The 21309-nt window shown below is 44.0% G+C and overlaps 1 protein-coding gene across 1 annotated transcript in view; it reads right to left on the bottom strand.

Annotated features, from left to right (window-relative positions):
• The window catches only part of ARMC9 (armadillo repeat containing 9), a 143822-nt gene that overhangs the window by 11340 nt on the left and 111173 nt on the right, over positions 1-21309 (bottom strand). The window contains exon 20 of the mRNA XM_063098022.1: positions 3737-3841. Within this exon, the coding sequence (XP_062954092.1) occupies positions 3737-3841 (105 nt within the window). The remainder of the gene's footprint in view (positions 1-3736; positions 3842-21309) is intronic.

Below are 21309 nucleotides of genomic sequence, written 5' to 3'. Positions count from 1 at the left end.
ATCTACAGCACTCAGTAAGAGCAGTTTTATCTGTTTTGTATCTTCTTGTGTAAACTTCTTGGAGGTAACAGCTGTATCTTAAACTTCTTTGGCACTCTGCTGCGTGTTAGGCAAATGGCACAGGTTCAATAAAAACTTTTTGAATATAATTTTCTTTTTTTAAAAAAAGATAACCGGTAAGGGGATCTTAACCCTTGACTTGGTGGTGTCAGCACCACGCTCTCCCAAGTGAGCTAACCGGCCGTCCCTATATAGGAATCCGAACCCGTGGCCTTGGTGTTGTCAGCACCACACTCTCCCAAGTGAGCCACCGGCTGGCCCCTTCGAATATAATTTTCTGACAGAACGTTTCAACAAGCCAACACCTTTAGACTCATCTTGAAAAATCTGCCATATACCCAGCACATCCTAAGGAGAGGCCTGAATCATGTCTGGGCACATGCTCCCCAGAGAAATATCTTCCCTTTTGGTTAGGTTCTCGTTTGGCACACACAGTTACAAAGAAGTGGATTTAAAGTCCCTTTGTGCACCATGAGAGCAAAGGCACAGCAAGGGGGACCCCTCTTTTGGGTTCCTTGGTGCAGTGTGCACAGGCTGGCAGGAAGGCCATTTCACATCTCAGACTGGGCGGCTGTGGTGGCCATGGTGGACGCACGAAAGCAGCCCTGGGATTGTACAGATGACCTCAGGGATTGCTGCTCCACATTAAGTTTTCCAGTAAAACTTCAAACCATGTATAGTATGAGATCCTATGGTGACCAGGTACGGTGGATTTAATGGTGGCCCCCAAAAGATACGCCATGTCCTAACCTCTGGAACCTATGAATATGACCTTATTTGGAAAAAGAGTCTTTGCAGATTTAATTAAGCTAAGGATCCTTGAGATGAAGGGATCACCCTAGATTACACAGATGGGCCCCAAACCCCATGACAATAGTCTTTATAAGAGACAAAAGTGGAGACTACAGAGAGAAAAGGCCATGTGGAAATGGAGGCAGAGACTGAAATATTGCAGCCAAAAGCCAAGGAAAGCCTGGAGCTACCAGAAGCTGGAAGAGGCAAGAATTCTCCCCTAGAGCCTTCAGAGGGAGCACAGCTCCGCCGCTCCCTTGATTTTGGACTTCTGCCTTCCAAAACTGTGAGAGAATACGTTTCTGTTGTTTTAAGCCACCTAGTTTGTGGTACTTTTTTTCCCTGCAGCCACGGAAAATGAATGCACTGGTCTTCACATCTATATAATATGAGGGTACTTCAAAATGTCCATGGAAAAATGGAATTAAAAGATAATACAAGAAAAACAAACAAACAAAAGACGACACGCGTCCTTCTGTGAAGGCCTCCACACTCTTCCTGCACTTCACTGTCACTTCCCATGTCGCCTCCCGGCAGTGACCGGCTCCCGCAAGACAGCAAGTGTGGGTGCTGCTTCTTTGCTGCTGGACTAGAAATATTCCCTTTTGGTAAAAGGACAGTGCGTACAAGGGGACTTCAAAAAGTTCATGAAAAAATAGAATGAAAAGATAATACGAATCTTTCCATGAACTTTTTGAAGCACCCGTGTGTACATTAAAGAGATTTATAACTGCTTATTATGGTAAAATGGTACCATTTCCAGATGCCTTAAACCAGGGTTACTGATGGATTTGAAAGCTCTGTCACTTCGTGTGTCACCGATTTGAAGGATTAAATTAGTAGTCCCAGCACATACTGCATCTTGCTTTGTTGATGTTAAAAATCTTTGACATATCAACATAAGCTCTAACCCCAGCATCTCTCTGTGCAGAGGCGCTATAAATGACGAACTGGGGGCTGCACTTGGGTTTATGTCCCTCAAGGCCACAATGAACATCCTTGTTGACATCTACATGCTTGTGTGGCTGTGTCTGTGGGACTGCAGGGTCAGGGTACACATGCACCAGAGCCTCCAAAGAAGCCCCACCAATGTGCTGCCTCTGTTTTCCTTGTCGCCCCCCCCCACAAAGCAGGGGCATCTTGCAGACGCTTTAAAAATGTCTGTCCTATCAAATGCGGCACAGTCTCTCTGACAAAGCCAGCGTTCTTCCAGGGAAACAAAGGCCTAGTCATGGCTTAGGGCTTCCATCAACAACCTGGAACCTTGGCTGGCCTCACTTCTGGCCTGTCCCGAGCACCTCCACACTTGACCTAACGTAAACAGAGCCTCCGCAGATTAGATTCCTGTGATGTTTGAGAGCTTCTAAGGACAGTGGTGGGGTGCTGCCCAGCAGGCCTTGGCCATGACCCGCCCCAGCCTCCTTCAGTCATCTCCGTCTCCCTTCCTTCACTCTCACCCCTACAGTCTATTCTCCACAAAGCAGCCAGAGGGAAAATATAAGTGGATATATTAAAACGTAAGTCAAACCGAGTCACTCCCCTGCTCTCAACCTCCAGTGGTTTCCCAGCTCAGGTAGAGTAAAATCCAACACCCTTGCTGTGACCTACCACGCCCCACAACCTAGCCGCTGGCTATCTCCCCAACCTCAGTTCCAGCAGCACACACTGCACTCCAGCCCAGAGCCCCTGGGAGCCAGGTAACCAGGGTGAGAGGTGACAAGGGCCTGGGTGGGGGCGGTGATGGGAATGGACAGGCACTTTCTGCTTCTGCCCGCTCCCACTTTCTGCTTCTGCCCACTCAAGCCACCTGCGCACCCCTCTTTCTCTATCCCAAGCCTCTGGCTTTGCTGGTCGATTGTTGAGAGACTGACTCCAGCCTTCCTCTCCCACACCAACCTGTCTAATTCTAGGAGATTTCGGGGTCCATGTAACTGGTCCAGTCAACCATAGCTTCAAAGTTCCAGGAACCCGTTTTCATGACAGTGACCTTTATCCTTATGTGCTCAGCCATCCAACATGGGGCTTTAGTCTGGATACATCCTCATCCCTTGCAATTGCTCCTCCCTTCCAAAACCTTACACGCCAGCATCCCACCTGCCCATCCACCTGCTCTGTGACCAGGGCCCTGCCATCCTCTGCTGGGCAGCTCCCTCCCGACTCACACCCGTCCCTATTTAGCTGGCAGGCTATTCAGTGGCTCCCGGAGCCGTCTGAGCACCAGAGCCCCTGGGAGCTCTCGGAGGTGAGATCACGGTCCCATCACAGACAGGGCCTCCTTAGGCTCTCAGATGCCTGGGCTGACTGCTGGGTCCATCCCACAGCACTGCGTCCTGTTCACGTGATGCCGCACTCTTCGGGCTCTCCTCAGGACCCTCTGACAGTTCACTCTCTCTCCTTCTTGGGACCTGTCTTCCTCCTCCCACTCCTGACATGCTGAAATGCCCCTCTGTCCTCAGTCCCCGCACTCTCCCTCTCCACATGGCTTCAGTAGGCAACTTCATCTGCTCTGCTGGTTTCAGCCACCACCTCTGTGCTGACGACCTTCAGATCTACTACAGTCTTCCCTTCCAACAGGTAAGGCACACAGACAATCAAAAGCCAGAGGGCAGATATATTACTAAGGATGGGCTTCTGGCATGGGCCCTTTACTTGTATTTCCCCCCACGCCTCTTCTGTACACTAGCAGGTCTATTTGTGACAGGCAGCTAGGGCCACAGAGTACTTCAGGGCTACTGAGAGCAAATTCACTAACACGAACCTTCTCATAAACATAGTACCGTAGCAAACCAAACTAAACCCTATGTGTTATTGAAAATGCTAAGCCCATCAATGGTCCAACCATCCTTTTTATTTTAGGACCCCCCACCCTTCATGTGGCACTTACCCCCAAATATTCTGTGGTCAGAAGTTTCTCGCCTGAGAGTTCTCCAAGCTGAGGTTGGATCAGCTCGTCTTTGTCTAGATCAGCTTCCATGGTGTCCTGGTCCTCCTGTTTCAAAACAGACATGGGGTGAATGCTCTGGACACCCTGCCACCAGCTCTTAGAGGGTGGCTTCCCAGAGTGTGCAGTGGCCTGGAATGAAGAGGCCTCAGCCCAGTCACAGCAACTCGTGCACTTACGTCTCAGGGGGCAGTCTGCCCTCTGCTCACAACCTCCCCGTGAAGAGGAAAGGGGGAATGCCAGCCAGCCTCCTCGGTGAGCTGGGCACCTAGTGCACACTTCCACTGCTGTAGATGTGAAGAGGGTCAATAAGACTCTTAAGGCCTCCTAATTGCAGTTCTCAAAACTTCTCTCTCTGTGAGGTCACGGTACCACGTGAACAGCCAAATCAGTCAGTCTACAAATTACTACTAAGCACCTTCATGTGCACAGGCCTTATGTGGGATATGACACTGTGTTTTCAAGTAATTTACAGTCAATAAGTAAGAAGACTCAGCAAATAGATAAGGTTGTTCTGCTTCTGGAAAGAGGAAGTGGACGCACCTTTCCTATTCCTCCCACTTAGTACAACTAAACACACTGCACACTACATATACAATAAACAGAAGATGCCCCTGAAAGATGGAGAGGAGGGGACAGACTAGCTAGAGACCTTCCAGGGAATGACAGATGGTGAGTTCCTGGGTTTTCTTTTATGCCAGATTTGGGGCTGAAGAAGCCAGCAATCCAGAAATGTCAATGGTGAAGACAAAGAAAAGTCCTCCAAAAGCCTGCTCCCTCTAGCCAAAGTGCCAGGGAAGGGGGAGTCTAGCATGGCAGAAGAATTTTAGAAAATAACTACACACCACAGAAAACATCGTAGCTCCTCTCCCAACCATGACGGCAAGGGCCTCGGGAGCCTCAGCTTCTATCCTCACCAGGCTGTGATGAGGCCCCAGCACTCCAGGTGGTGCTCTCAGAAAAGGCCAGGTAAGGAGAGGTGGCGATCAGGCCCCCACCCTGGGGTCTGAGTAGACACCATGTGGGGAGGCTGGACCTCCACCCCACTTGGCAGTAAGTCCCTCCTCCCTAGTGGGGTGGTGTCACAGGAGGCCATGTGAGGAGCAGTGACAAGGCATCCTATCCCTTCTAGACAGGGAGCTCTTCGTGGAGGCCTAGTGGGGATCCAGCACTCCTACCCTTGCCCTGCAGTAATGAAGAAGCCCCCTCATCTGGTGTCAGCCTGGCGTGGAACCTGGGCTTCTACTCATACTTTGCAGTAATAAGGATGAGGCCCTATCTCCCCTGAGAGCAGTGTCAGAAGAAACCAGTTAAAACAGAAGGTCTAAATAGATCCAAAGTCTCATAACATAACACCCCAAATGCCCAGGTTTGATAAAAAAAAAAAAAATCACTCATTGTATCAAGAACTGGGGAGATCTCAAACTGAACGAAGAGACAATCAATAGATGCTGACATCTAGATGACAGATGTTAGAATTATCTGACACAGATTTCGAAGCAGCCATCAAAAAAATGCTTCAATGAGCAATTACAGTTGATCCTTGAACAACACGGGTGTGGGGGGAGCGGTTAGGGGTGCTGACCCCTGGTGCAGCTGAAAATCCACCTATAATTTTGAGTCCCCCAAAACTTAACTAGTAATAGCCTATTGTTAGCTGGAAGCCTTACTGGTAACAAACCATTGAGTAACACATATTTTGTATGTTGTATGTATTATACACTGTATTCTCACAGTAAAGTAAGCTGGAGAAAATAAAAGTAAGCTAGAGAAAAGGAATCTCCAAAAAAATTTCCAATACATTTATTGAAAAAAATCTACATATAAGTGGACCATGCAGTTCACATGCATGTTGTTCAAGGGTCAACTATATAACAGTTCTTGAAACGCATTAAAAGACAGAAACTCTCAAGAAAAAAAAAAAAAAAAGAGAAAAGAAAAGAGAAAAGCAGAATCAATAAAAAGAAAATAGAGAAAATTGATGAAGCAAAGAGCCAGATCTTTGAAAAGATCAATGAAATTGACAAATCTCTAGCAAGACTGACAAAGAAAAAGATAAAAGACACAAATTAGCCATATCGGGAATGAAACAGAAGATATCAATACAGACCCTGAAGACATCAAGAAAGATCTAAAGGGATTACTACAAACAACTCTATACACATAAATTTAACAACTTAGATGAAAAACACAAACTATCACAAGCCTCTCAATATGAAATAATTTGAATAGTTTTGTAACTATTAAGGAAATTGAATTAATAATTTAAAAACTCTCATAAAAGAAATCTCTAGGCCCATATGGTTTCACTGAAGAATTCTATCAAACTTTTCAAGGATAACACCAATTCAGAAAATAGAAGAGGAAGAAACATTTCCTAATTCATTTACGAAGCTAGTATTACCCTGGTACCAAAACCAGACAAAGAGAGTACAATACCAAAACAGAAACAAACAAGAGCATCCCTCATGAATGTAGTGCAGAAATCCTTAACAAATAGACTAGAGCAATATATTGAAAGAATTGTACACCATGACCAAGTGGAATTTGTTCTAGAGATGCAAGACTGGTTCAATATTTAAGACTTAATCACTATAATCCTCACCATTAACAAGCTTATGAAGAAAAAAAAATTACACGATCATATTAATCAATGAAGAAAAAGCACTTGACAAAATTCAACACCCATCATGACAAAAATCTCTCAGAAAAATAGGAACAGAGAAGTACTTGGTAAAAAGCACCTACAAAAAACCTACAGCTAAGTTTATACTTAGTGGTGAAAGACTGGATGCTTTCCCCCTAAGACTGAGAACAAGGCAAGGAGATAGAATTGTCTCTATCTGCAGAAGATATGATTGTCTACGGACGAAATCCTAAGGAATCTTAAAAAAAAAAAAACCCCCAAAAACCCACAAAATTCCTTCCTAGAACTAATGAGTAAGTTCAGCAAGGTCATGGGATACAAGACAAACATCCAAAATCAATTTCTATTTGCTAGCAATGTACACATGGACATTGAAATTAAAAGCATATTACCATTTACAATTGCTCAAAAAAGAAAAAGAAATACTTACGTATAAATCTAACAAAACATGTATGGGATTTGGATACTGAGAACTACCAAACTCTAATAAAAGAAATCAAAAAAGATCTAAATAAATTGAGAAGCATACCTTGTTCATGAATTGAAAGAATGAATAGAGTTAAGATGCCAGTTATCCCCAAATTGATATTCAGATTTAAAGCAATTTCTATCAAAATCCCAGCAAGACTTTTTTGTAGTTATATATAAGATTATTCTAAAATCTATATGGAAAGGGCAAAGGAGCTAGGACAGGCTAAGGCAATTTTGGAAAAAAACAAAACAAAACAAAAACAAACCAACAGTGTGAGAGGAATCAGTCTACTTTATTTCAAGACTTACTATAGAGCTACAGTAATCAGATTATGTGCTATCGGCAGAGGGATAGACAAGTAGGTCAATGGGACAGAACAGAGAACTCCAAAATAGACCTACACTAAAATGCACAACTGATTTTTGAGAAAGGTACAAAAGTAATTCAGTGAGGGAGAATAGCCTTCTCAACAAACAGTGCTGGAGCAATTGGACATCCACAGGAAAAAAAATAAACCTCAATCTAATTCTCACACCTTACACAACAAAAATGAACTCAAAATGGATCATGGACTTAAATGCAAAACTGTCAAATTTCTAGAAAAAATATCTGGAAGCCAAATATCTGACAAAGGTCTAGTTATCTAAAATATATAAAGAATTCTTAAAATTCAACAGTAAAAAACCCAAGCAACCTAATTAGAAAATGGGCAAAAGACATGGAGTGACATTTCATCAAAGTGGATATACAGATGGCAACAAGCACACGAAAAGACATTTAACGTTATGAGCCATTAGGGAAATAAACGCACATTAAGACCATGGTGAGACATCACTACAGGATCCTCAAAACGGCTCAAATAACAAAGAGTGATGCCACCAAATGTTGGCCAGGATTCGGAGAAAATGGATCACTCACACATTGCTGACGGAAATGTAAAATAATACATTCCGGAAAACAGTCTGGCAGTTTCTTAAAAAGCTGAACATACAACTACATATAACCCAGCAATTACATTCCTGGGCATTTATCCCAGAGAAACGAAAACTTATTAGCATACAAAAATCTGTTCATGATTTTTTTCTTTTGGCTGGCCAGTAAGGGGATCTGAACCTTTGACCTTTTATGAATGTTTATAGTAGCTTTATCCATAATGGTCCCAAACTGGAAACAACAGATATGCTCCAAAAGGCGAACGGTTAAACAAACTGTGGTAAATCCGTGCCACCGATATAAATATAATACTCAGAAATAAAAAGAAATGAACTAATGACATACACAAGCCTCGATGAATCTCCAGAGAATTATGTCATGTGAAAAAAGCCAGTCCTCAGTGGTTACATGCTATATGATTCCACTTATTGAACACTGTTGAAATGACAAAACCATAGAAGTGGAGAGCAGATCAGCGGCTGCCAAGGGTTAAGGAGGAAATTGGTGGGAGGCAAGTGGGACTGGCTATAAAAGGATCCTCCTATGAGGGATCCTGTGGTGATGGAAATGTGCTGGATCTTGAATGTTTCAGTGTTAATATCTGGGTTGTGATATACTACAGTTTTGCAAGATGCTACTTACCATTGCATGGATGTGGGTAAAGGGTATACAGGATTTTTCTGTATTATTTCTAACAACCTCATGTTAATCTACAATTATGTAAAAGTTTTCAAACATATAAAAAAGATTAAAAACAAAATAATAGCATATATGAGATGTCACAAGGCTGTGTATCATCAAATGCCAGCTGAGCACACACACAGCGATGGGGAAGTGTGCAGTGCTCTCGCCCGCTCCCCGCCAAGACTTCCTTCAGGTATTACCTTGTCCTCTGCAGGTTAAATTATAAAGAGCAAAGCAGACCAGACTTCCCCGTGATGGCAGAATTGACTGAAGAAAGCAGGGAGCTGGCCGGCTACGGGAGTAAGAAAGGGAAAGGAGAAGCCCTGGAGGAAGGTGGCAGCCAAGTGCTGGCACAGTCTGGGGTGGAGCCCCAGGCCATCCGTCACCCCCTGGTGACAATGTTCCTGGAGATCACCCAATCCTTTCTTTGATTCCTTGCCTACCCAACAACCTAATGACTGTAATTTGGCTCCTCTAAACTTGCCAACAAGAAGAGAAAGCTCTGTTCTGCAAACCTGAGGACCCTGACTTCATTTCAAACTAATTTCTAGTCATTCTGGATGTCCCAGTCTTTGAAATGATTTATCTGAGTGAGTTTCTATGAGATATGAAGCCTCAAATTCCTGGGCCAGGGGACTGAGAACTGGGTAGGGCTGCTGCAGAGGACAGCGGCTATCTCTCTAGACTCTATTTAGCACAGTCAGCACCACCTGCCATCACAAGACTGTGTCACTTCGGATAAGCTGTCTTAAGGAAACGGGATTCGACTTATTCCAGGTGGTCTCCCAAAGGCAGGCCAGAACCAGCAGACTGAGGGGCAGGCTCCAGATTGACTCAGAGCCTTTTCTAACAAACGGCACTGTCTTCCTCTTGGAATGTGCTGCTGAGGAGATACTACTCCCACCAGCTTGCCTTTGGGAACATTTATACGATGTCCCCTTATTATGAAACCATTAAGGAACCCACCTTGCAATTATACAGCACTTTACATCCTAACTCTCACAATGACTGGGTGTGGATTCGCTTTATTATATATACTTCTTGGTGTAAAAACTGAGGCCCAGAGAAATGACAAATCCACAGTGACAGCCTGACTGAGTCAGGAGGCTGGCCTTTAAACTTCGGGCAGCCCCTTTCTGCCCAGGTCGTTCTCACTCGGCCCCTTGGGGCCCTGAAGGAGAAGCTTGTTTCTGAGGAGGCACAGGCTGGACTGCCTGGGTCTTCTGAGCACTCAGGGTCCCTGGGTTGACACTGAGCTCGACAGGGCACACAGAGTGAAGGGAAGGAGGGCCGTGGCAGCATCCTGGAATCCACGGTCTCATCCCTCTCCCTTCCCTTCTCTTGTCTAATCACAAAGGGAGAACCCTCTCTTACCCTACCTGGAATACAGGTGCATGGTCACCACTGTGATCTAATCCCTAGTCTGGCCTCAGTCTCCCTGACAGAATAGCTGCCTTCTCCTCCTGCTTCACCTGAATCAGCGGCTCTGCCAAGCACAAGCGCCCCACAGTCCTGAAATTCCACGTGGAGCTCCTTAAAGGTAATGCTATCTATGAAGCCCTATCCCGAGGTCAACTCTGGGATGGTTATGTAAGATTTACGGTGCTGCCTTGGCTTAGGGTTTAGTTTATCCAAATAGGAACATCTTAGTGATCAGATAGTGTGTGTACACTATATGATTATTTCAGGAAAATGACTGCTTCTTGTGAACCAAAGCAATGAGCTCTGGGTCTGCGTGAGTGGCAGGGAGCTCGGGCATGGGGTAGTGTTTCTTCTCCTTTCCAGGGAATACAGCCTTACAGGCCCAGCTGCAAATGGGCACGTGAATCACAATTTCAAGGAGGTAGTGGTGATGCACCATTCCCTGCCAGGAAGGAGTACAAAGCAAACGTCCACATTCCATCTGAGTGAGAAACAAATGGTCAATGGCCAACCTCAGTCAATGCTGGCAAAAGCATTTCTTTACCCTGGAAAGAGTACATAGGTAAGACCCATTCACTCACAAATCAACCTATACATACACAAACTAGCAAACAACACATCTCAGTAACGATAAAGCTTGATCTGTTAACTTGTTTAAAAACAAGTCTGTAAGAGCCTCACTTAAATATTTGTTTATTCCGGGCTGACCACATAGCTAGCGCAGTTGGTTAGAACCCAGGGTCAAGGGCTCGAATCCCCATACTCACCAGCCGCCAAAGAACAATAACCATTTGTTTATTCTATTGTGTTTTTTAGTTAAAACAAGTTGAAACTGTCTTTTTATTAAAAATACTTTACAATTAAATTCACTGATAATTGAAAGGCCCTCCCTAACCTCCCCAAACAGGGCAGTTTCTGCATTTGGTTCCTAATATATGCAACCCATTAATAACAGTTACCTTGAATCACAGCCTAATAATGCAAGTGTGGGGCCAGAAAGAAAGACAGGACCTACTCGCGACTTGAAGAATTTGCTTCCTCTGCCTCAGTTTCTCCACTGCACATGCAGGCAAATACTATTAGTGCTTTCAAGAATACTATGCTAAGATAAAATGCACAAATGTAAGAAAACTGATATAAAAATCATTATTAAATTGATCGTTCTTGGTTAAAAAAAAGTTTTGTACTAGGAAAGATGTCAGAATCAAAATGGAGTCACTTGTGTTAGGAAAAAAAAGCCTGACAAGTAGAGCTGGGGAAGGCCATGAAGGGAGGTTCTCACGCATGAACACCTGATAACAAAAATGATCACAAAGGACTTTGAAAACCACAATCTTGCACAAAAGCCATCGCAACCTTACACAAAAAATACTTCCGTGAGGACAGCTGCCCAGCAATTGTCTGTCCAACCTTAGGCTGGTTCCACCCTTGTTATGGATCCTAGCAGCCATGGTTAATGATTCTAAACTATTATGTAATCCTCCACCACTTTTCCTTTAAAACCCCTTGTCTTCCTTTACCTCCTGAATACGCACGTGGTTTACTATGGCCTGCGGACTACCATTGCAGTGTTCTAATCCCAGATAAACTCTACTTTATATATTTGGCCTCAGTTTCTTTTTTAGGTCAACAGTACTGAGGTTCTAATTCAGAAAGACATGATTCTTGTCAGTGCCTCAGTTTCTCTGTCTAGTAAATGGGATCTCCTGGGTATCTCCTTTAAAATCATGACTTACCAACTGAGGAAATTTCTTAAGTTCTCTGACTTTGGAAAGCTGTGATACTGTGTAGATATAAGCAAGTCACTGTCACAGTCTCAGAAACACTAATATCCGTGAAAAGGAAATGGAGGGAGGCATCGTAAGGACTTGGGAAAGTAAAGAGCAAAAGTAAAATGAGCTGCACCAGCTGAGCTGGAAAGTGCAGTTTAACAAAGAGGCCAGAGCTTAATTTAATCTGTTTCCAGCAACACTTGGGAACCTATTCATAGGCAGAGACTCAGGAGGGCAGAGGAGACCACTAGATGCGGTGGGAAATGTAAGTGGAGAGCCTGCCAGAGTGACGCCTGCTGACAGCAGGCACTTGCTCCACTTCTCCAGTTGGTGCCAAGTGGATTAAAACACCTCTGTGGATGTATACATAAGAACTTTCTGAAATGGGCAAAGCTAGAGATGAGGGCCAGGAGCTCTTCGATAAGAATGACAGCTCGGGCATTCCAGCAGGGAGCAGGGGGAGCGCTCTCCACCAGCTCGCCCCCAGTTTAGGAGGGAAGGACCTTACTTGCCTTTCTCAAGGGCAAGCAGCTAGCTAAGGGTGGTGGTGTCGGACGTGCTGTGTAGCAACGGCACCAGCCACCCGGCTTTCCAGAGCTGCTCGGGAATTCCAAATGATCCAACATATTTTAAAATCTGTTTTGTGAAGTAAGGAGGTGATGGATAAGAAAATGCTTCAAGGATAAATGCCTCATTAGGGTGGGTCTTAAATACCATTGTTGGAGTAATTTTACTAAAATTACCGGTCTTTATGTACTTTAGCAGATTGCATCAGATTACTAACATTAGAGCTCAGTGATAACCGATTACTTCAAGAAATTAAGAAAGCCTCATAAAAAAGGCCCGGGAGCTGAGATGAATTTAGATGTTCTAATACGAAGCTTCCCGCTTCCCCACAGCAGCTCGGTAATCTTATGACACTACAAGATCCTTAACTCGAGGCTTTAGATACTTAATACTCCAGACAAACCAGATTGTAAGCAATTGGCCTGAAAACAAACCTAAGGTTGACCACTCAATGCATTTGAAAACTCAGATTCTTACAGAGATAATGCAGAGAGCAAAATGTATTCAAGTGGTTTCACACAGGACAAGTGAAAGTATCCAGCAGTGTGTTTTCCACTTGAAATAATTATAAGACTTCTACAAACAGTTTAAATTTGAGACAGCTTCTCAGAACACTGAATAGTAAACTACACTCTTTGTAAAAATAAGGGAAAACCACTCCATTTGGAAGAGGAAGGGTGGACCAAGGTGAGCAGGCCAGGCAGCACAGTCCACGTACTTCCCTGCGGAACGAGCCCTGTCCCACTGTGCAGCTTTCCTCTGGGCGTGTGCCCAGGACTGCAGATGGAGGCAGGTCTGAATCCCTGAGGGCTCCTCTACGTCAACTTCCTCATTCACAAGACGCATCTGAGGGTAATGACAGCTGGTCTAACAGCCAGACCAGTTCATTAGATACCACCTGATGGAAATCTAAGAAACCCTCACACCCTCCACTCCCCTGATTGTTTTAGGCCATTGCTTTATAGCTTTCAATTTGCTTGCTTAAACTTTTTGTGAGGGCTAAGCAAAAACTGCAAGAAAAATGGAGCTATGGCAAAGGTACCCTAGGAAAAGCAGGCTTATCAAAATATTTTAAAAACACAGAGTCGGAGGAGACTTGGAGGCTTGATAGGATCGGAAGTGAAAGACAGCAGAAAGCTTTTGTGAGATTAGAGAGAGAGGCCCCAACATTACAGCAGCACCACAGGCCCCATACTTTACACAGACAGGAGTCTAAGGGTAACCCAAATCACGGTTTCTTCTAAACAGAGGGTCATGTGAGTGTGCTCAGGAGACAAGGGGCTAAGGGCAACAGAAGACCTAGAGACCAAGTCAGGGTGTGTCTCCTTCCCAATCTGGAATGAGGAAGGATGGGGCTAAGAAGAAACCACCACTGCAGAACTGGAAACACAGCCTAGCACAAGGAAGAGATTTCCTTACATGTCCGCAAGAATGCCATAAAGAAAAGCTATTATTCAATAAATTGTGTATGTTCTGAAATAATGTTTAGATGAACCTCAAGGTTCTCATAGAAAAAAAAAAAAAAAAAAAAACTCAGGAAAAACTCACAGGCTGGTTGATAGCAGAAGTCTGCCCTGGGACCAGTGCGGCTCCAGACCTCCTCCCACCCTGCTTTCGCCCCCTGAGGGTGTGTGCCTTGTCTTCCAGCTGCTTGCCACCCCTGGCCCCATCCTGGCCATCCCTGGCCATGGCTCTCTCTAGCTCTGGCCAGGCAGCATGTGAGCAGCCTCACTGCAGCACACTTTGGTTTGCACCGAGCCAGCCTGCCTCTGGAGCATGAGGATGTCACTAATGACAGCAAATGGGCATTGAGCCTGGGCTAGCACTTGACACGTCCCTTTGATCCTCACAACCACCGGTTGAAAAGGTCATTAACATTCTCACTGTACAGATGAGAACAATGAGGCTTGAGGGGTTAACCAACTTGCCCAAGGCCACATGGCAGATGAGTGGGTGGCAGGACTCAAACAGGGCAGTCTGACCACTGAACCCTTTCTTGGAACTTAGATTCAGCCACTCACTGAGTCGCCACAGCGAGTACTAACCATGCATCTAGGTCTGCGTGTACAGAGGCTCCTGCGCTTAGCCCCATCTGTTCCAGCTTGTCTTAGAGTTGGGATGAGGACAGAGACAGCAGCTGATCAAATGCACACATGACACAGATGAGAATTTGATCCAAGACCCCAGGGAGCTGCACCAATAAGCCGACCTGCCAAGATGACATCCATCAGGAATCAAGAAAGTGTCCTAGCCGTGGCTTTAACATCCTCCCCCTAGCTCTTCTGGATTATTCTGCATAACTCCAGAGGAAGGACCAACAAGTGGCTACTACATGGAAAGAAAGGAAGGAAAGGAAACTATCGTTTTTTGTGTTCATTGTGGGCCACAGATTAATTCACTGATCTTACAACATTTCTGTCACGAAATTTATCCCTGTTTTTACATTAAGAAACAAAGCTGGTAATGTAAATGAAAATATAAAGGTAGAGTGGAGTCTTACGGAGTGGAGCTTTCAATACCACCATGAGCAACTTGAGAATTTACCAGGTGGTGGGGAGCGTGGAAGTGTTTTTCAAAAGGGCTCACAAGACCACGTAGAGCCCCCTTGGAGAGCAATTTGGCAGTTTCTAGTAAAAAGGCACCCCTCTAATCAGCAATCCAACATCTGGGTGTGAACTGGAGAGCAGCACTCTTGCAAAACGCAGGAAAGGAAGGAGAGACACATGGTAGTTCATTCCTACAAGGGAATACCACACGGCAGTTAAATGGATGGACCAGGGCAGGACGCGTTGGTATGAATAAGTCTCTAACACATAACGCAGAATGAAAAAAGGAAGTCGGTGAATGATTCCTACATTAAGGCATTTATGTACAATTAAAAACCATAAAATAGTGCATATTATTATGGAAACATAAGGATATTATGAAAGGGCAGAATCACCTGTGGAATTTATCCACCAACTTCAGGACAGTGGTTAATTCTGGAGGGAGTGAGAAGAAGGGATGAAGGATCCACAGCTGTCTGTTGTATTATTTTCTGTACTTTCTGGAAAGTTTAAAATGTTCCCTAATTTAAAAACTAAGTGACCACATCCCTGTGTGATCTAAGCCCTGCTTGAAGAAGATGGTCTGGTGGCCACGTGCAGGACAGGCTGGGAAGGGAAGAGGCTGAAGGCTGGGGAATTAGTACAGGGAGGAGAGATGAGGCTTAAGCCAGGATGTGGAGCAGAGGAAATGAAGGGGAAGATGAAAGGGACTTTCAGAACGGTGAGCCACAGTATCTAGTGACTGTCTGAGAGACGGTGACAAAGAACGGGGGAGAGGACAGAATCAGCGGTTCACGGAGCACGGGCACCGAGGCCGGCCAGGCAACCCCACAGCTCTTCTTAATGCCGAGGCGTGTCCACGGCAGAGTCAGGACCCAAACAGGGCCCCTGATTCTAAGACTGACGACATGTGGCTAAGCCCAAATGCCTCCTCAGCTTGTTCATGAGGTCCACAGTCCCAGTGCCTTAAAGCTCAAGTCCCAGGAACAGCCAAGCCCAATCAATGGCTTACTGAATTCACTTGGCAGTTTTATTTCTAAATGTTCGTCAGTAAATTGGCACTCTGATCCCTTAAAAGTGCAAGACGAGTGACACTGTCACTCTTCACTTAATAGCTTCAAACAGCTTCCCTCGTCCCTCAGAATAAAAGCGAACATCCTTCCCAAGGCCCCAGGTGATCTGACCCCATACTCTATTCCCTCCCCACGTCTTGTTCCTCAAAGCCCCAATATGCTTCTGCCGCAGGGCCTTGACGTTTGCTCTTCCCTCTGTCCACCGCCAGCCACTCACTATGCTCTTCCTGCTCTGCTGCTCTTCAAAGCACTTATCACCATTTGACATATTATATTTGTATTTGCTTATTTGTCTAAGGTCTGCTTTTTTGCATATTGCCATATGCCTAGGGTCTGATGGCTTCCGGTAGTGGGAACATGAGTAGGTCAGGCAATTCCCCTCTACAGCTATCAAGTACAAAATGTGACACACTTATTAAAAATAATCATTTCAGGACACTGGAAGATGGCCAGTGGCAGGCAACAACGTGAGAAGTTTTTGCTCATTGTGGAAGTGCTGCTGCATTGGATGAGAATGGTGTGTTTATGGCTTCTTGCCTCGGGGAGTTCTCATCCGTTTCAGGCAGTGAAACCCCACAGCTGACCAGCAGAAGGTGTGGACCTAGAAGAGGGCAAGTGGCAGAGCAGCTAGAAGTTGAAGGGGGAGATCTGGAAGCAAGAGAGCTGTAGAAGGACTGAGATATCAGAATCTCTATGCATCTCTGACTGCTAAATTACAGATACATGCAGAAAACCCCAGGGAACCCAGAGAAAATTCAAGTTTGGGGAAACTTGCAAGTTTTCTGTGCTTGTAAATGCATTCTTCAGTCCAGCTCAAGTAGCAGAAGGTGGAAACCTTACTGGCTCAAGGTGTCTGAACACAATCTCGGCCCTAGTCTCTGACTGACAGTTAAACTATGCAGGGGAGATGCCTAGGATTAAGGAAAATAATAATAAGCATAAACACCAGTGGCTGCATACCAGAGGGGAGATAAGATTTCTCAGTTTAGCAGCAGGCAAGTTAACTGCTTACTAAAAGGAACAAAACCAACAACCCTCAGGAGAAGAAAACACAATTCAGAATCACTACAACATATTATCTACAATGCCTAGTGCCTTGGGTTGAATGTCCCTGCAAAACTTAATCCCCACTGGAACTGTTGAGAAATCCTATTATGGTAACTGAAAGGTAGGAAATCCTATTATGGTAATTGAAAGGTGGGGCTCGAAGAGATGATTAGGTTGATGGTTTACTGGTGGTCATGGGCATGGTTCTCGGTGCATGAGCAACTCTTTCTCTCTCTGATCTGCCATTTTCTGCCATGTGAGACCCCAGTGTTGCTGTAAAGCCACCACCAAAGAAGACCCTCCCCAGATGTGTTCTCTGGACTTTGGACTTCTCAGCCTCCAAAACCATAAGCAATAAATTTTGTTTTCTTACAAATTACCCAGTTCCAGATATTGTGTTATAAGCAACAGAAAATGGACTAATACAGAAAATTGGTACTGAGAGTGGGGTGTTCTTATAACAAATACTTGAAAATGTGAAAGCGGCTTTGGAACTGGGTGTTGAGCAAAGGCTGGTAGAATCTGAAGAAGTTGGCTAGAAAAAGCCTAGCTGCTGGTAGGGGTTTAGAAGACAAGAAAACCAGGGAAAGTTTGGAACTTCTTAAAGACTGGTTAATGGTGGTGAGCAGAATGCTGATAGAAATACAGGCAGTAAAAGGCCATACTGAGGAGATCTCAGATGTAAATGAGAAGGGACTTATTGGTAACTGCAGCAAAGATCACCCTTCTATGAACTGGCAAGAAATTTGGCTGCATTCTGTTTATGCCCAGAATGGAATGTGGAACTTCCAGATGTTGACCCAGGGTATCTGGTGGAAGAAATTTCTAAGCAGCAAAATATTCAGGAAGTTGCAGGGGGATGGCCCATGGCTCACTTGGGAGAGTGTGGTGCTGATAACACCAAGGCCACGGGTTCAGATCTCTATGTAGGCATGGCTGGTTAGCTCACTTGGGAGAGCGAGGTGCTGACAACACCAAGTCAAGGGTTAAGATCCCCTTACCGGTCATCTTTTAAAAAATAAAAAAATAAAAAAATAAATTCAGGAAGTTGCATGGCTACTTGCAGCAGTATATGCTGAGTTATGACAGAAAAAGCATGACATAAAGCCAGAATGTATAAATAAAAGGGAAGCAGAGTATAAAGATTTGTAAAATTTGCAGCCTGGCCACGTAGTAGAGAAGCACACGGTAGAGAAGTACTTTGAGGAGAAAAATGCAATGGTGCTAACAAGATCAGTACAAAAGAAAGGGATTATCAAGAGAAGGGGAAGAAGGTCCTGAAGGCATTGCTGAAGCCCCTGGGGCCAACCCTCCCATTAGAGGCCCAGAGGCCTAGGGACACAGAATGGTCTTGAGGAATAGGTCTGAGGTACCTTCCATGGGCTCAACGCCCAGGGCCACCTTGGGAAGCTGCTCCCCACACCAGCACTCAGCTGCTTCGGCTGCTCCAGCCATGGCTAAATTGGCCCCAGGTGTGGCTGGACCCACAGCTTTGGAAAATACAAGCTGGAAGCCGTGTTGGCGTCACATGGTGTTAGGTCTGCAGGCTCACAGAATGTCAGAGCTGTGGAAGCTTGGGTGCCTCCACCCTGATTTCAAAGGATGTATGGAAAAACCTGGGGGCCCAGGAAGAGATCTGTCACAGGGGTGAATTCACCACATACAGCCTTTGCTAGAGCAATGCCAAGAGGAAATGTGAGATTGGAGTTGCAGCAGAAAAACCCTACCAAGGCCATGCCTAGTGGAGCTGTGGGAGCAGGACTGCCATGAAGATCCCAGAATTGTGGAGCTACTAGCATACAATGTCAGCCTGTGAGAGCTGACACATGGCCTCAGATGAGGCAAGCCATAGAAGTGGAGCTACCCAAGGACTTGGGGACCCAACCCCCACATCAGCACACAGAGGATGTTGAACATGGAGTCAAGGTACATGATTCACCACCTTTGATGCCTGCCCTGCTGGGTTTTGGACTTGTTTAGGACCTATTACCCCACTCTTTTAGCCTATCTTCTCCCTTTCGAATGGGAATATGTACCCTTGCTTGTCTCACCATTGTATGTTGGAAGTAGATAACTTGTTTTGATTTCAGATGGGACTTTGGATCTTTGAGTTGAAACAAGTTAAGACTTTGGAGATGAAATGAATGTATTTGTATGTGAGGATATGAGTTTTGGGGGACCAGGGGCAGAATGCCTTGGGTTGACTGTCCCCTTCCAAACTTAATTCCCAGTGTAACTGTAGAGGGTAGGAAATCCTATTATGGTAATTGAAAGATGGGGCCTTGAAGAGGTGATTAAGTTTATGGTTTAATGGTGGTCATGGGCATGGTTCTGGGGGCTTTAAAAGGAGAGTGCATTAGCACCTCTCTCTCTCTCTCATCTACCATTTTCTGCCATGTGAGACCACTGCTTTACTGTAAAGCCACCACCAAAGAAGATCCTCATCAGATGTGTTCCCTGGACTTTGGATTTCCCAGCCTCTGAAACTGTAAGCAATAAATTTCATTTTCTTACAAATCACCCAGTCCCAGGTATTGTGTTATAAGCAACAGAAACAGACTAATACACTTAGTTTTCAAATAAACAGAAAAGTGTGAACCATACTCAGGAAAAACAAAAAAAGTAATCCAAAGAAACTAACTTTGAGTGGGTGCATCTGTTGGATTTAGTAGACAAAGACTTCAAAGCAGCTACTGCAATTATGTTCAAAGAAATAAGGGAAAATGTGCTCAAGAGTTAAGGAAAATATATTAAAAATGAGAGAAAACCAGGAAATCTCAACAGAGAAATGGAAGTATGAAAAGTAACTAAATGGGAATTCTAGAGCTGAAAAGTACAATAATTGAAATGAGTAATTCAGTAGATGGGCTCAATGGCAGATAAGAGATGGCAGAAGAATCAGGTGACTGGAAGATGGATCCATAGAAGGCACTTACCTCAGAGAACAGAGAGCACAAACACTGGAGAAAAATGAAGAAAGCCTCAGAGAGCTGTCAGACAATATCAATATTCTAATACATGTGCAATTAGATTTCCAGGAGGAGAGGAGAGAGAGAAAGTGGCCGAAAAAATACTTGAGTAAATAATGGCTGAACACTGCCCAAATTTGGTGAAAAACTATAACCTATAGACCCGAGAAGCTTCATGAATGCTAAAAAGGATAGACACACACAAAAAACCCACTAGACTCATCATGGTCAAATTGCTGAGAGCCAAGCATAAAGAGAAAAGTCTTAGGAAGCAAGGGGAAAACAACCCATCACACAGGGAAGCGATAATAAATGAGACAGCTGGATTCTCATCAGAAACAACGAAAGCCCAAAGACAACAGAATGACGCATTCAAATTGCTGGGGAAAAAATGTTGACCAAGAAGTCTATGTTCAGTGAAACTACGCTTCAAAAATGAAGGTGAACTAATGACAATTCCAGAGTTAAAAAACGGAGAGAATTTGTTATTGACAGAGCACTGGAAATGGTAACTATATGGGTGGATTTCCATACACAGATGTACATGTATATGTGTATATGTATATGTGTATGTGTATATGTATATGAGAGTACTTCAAAAGTTCATGGTAAAGATTTGTATTACCTTTTAATTCTATTTTCCACTAACATTTTTTGGTATACTCGTATGTATTCTTCCCCTAATTTCCTTAAAAGACATATGACTATATAACACTGGGTTGATCACAGACATAAATGTAATATGTATGACAACAAGAGCACAAAAGAAGAACAGAAATGAGGCCACACTGGTGCAAAGTTCTTATATTTTACAAGAAATAAATCAGTATTAACTTGAAGTAGATTGTGATAAATGATGCATATTGGAATCCCTAGAACCAACTTTTTTTAAAAAGGCAAATATGGATAAAAAGCTAATAGAGTAATTGAAATGGTATGCTAAATTTTTTGTTTGTTTGTTTAATACAAAAGTTGTCAGGGAGAACAGAGGAACAAAAGGATGAGATAAATAAAAAACTGATGGCAAATGGCAGAATTAAATGCAACACAACAATACATTAAATGTGAATGAATATTAAACAAAACGATTTTGGGTTTTTTTTTGTTGTTGTTTTTTTAAATTAACAAAGCTTGATATATTGGACAACTATTCAGCACTGAACAATCAAAGAATGTACATAATTCTCAACAGCACGTGGAATTCTAACAAGAAATTGATCATATACAAGGCCAAACACCAGTCTCATCAAATTTCAGATACTGTACCATGCAAATAAGTCAGAAATTAATAACAAAACAGTAACTAGAAACAAACAAAAAAATGTGCATTTGAGTATGTAGAAACATACCTGTGAATAACTCATGGGCTAAAAAATAAATCAAA

Source organism: Cynocephalus volans, chromosome 1, assembly GCF_027409185.1.
Source record: "Cynocephalus volans isolate mCynVol1 chromosome 1, mCynVol1.pri, whole genome shotgun sequence".
NCBI lineage: Eukaryota > Metazoa > Chordata > Mammalia > Dermoptera > Cynocephalidae > Cynocephalus > Cynocephalus volans.
This window is presented reverse-complemented; position numbering and strand designations above follow the sequence as displayed.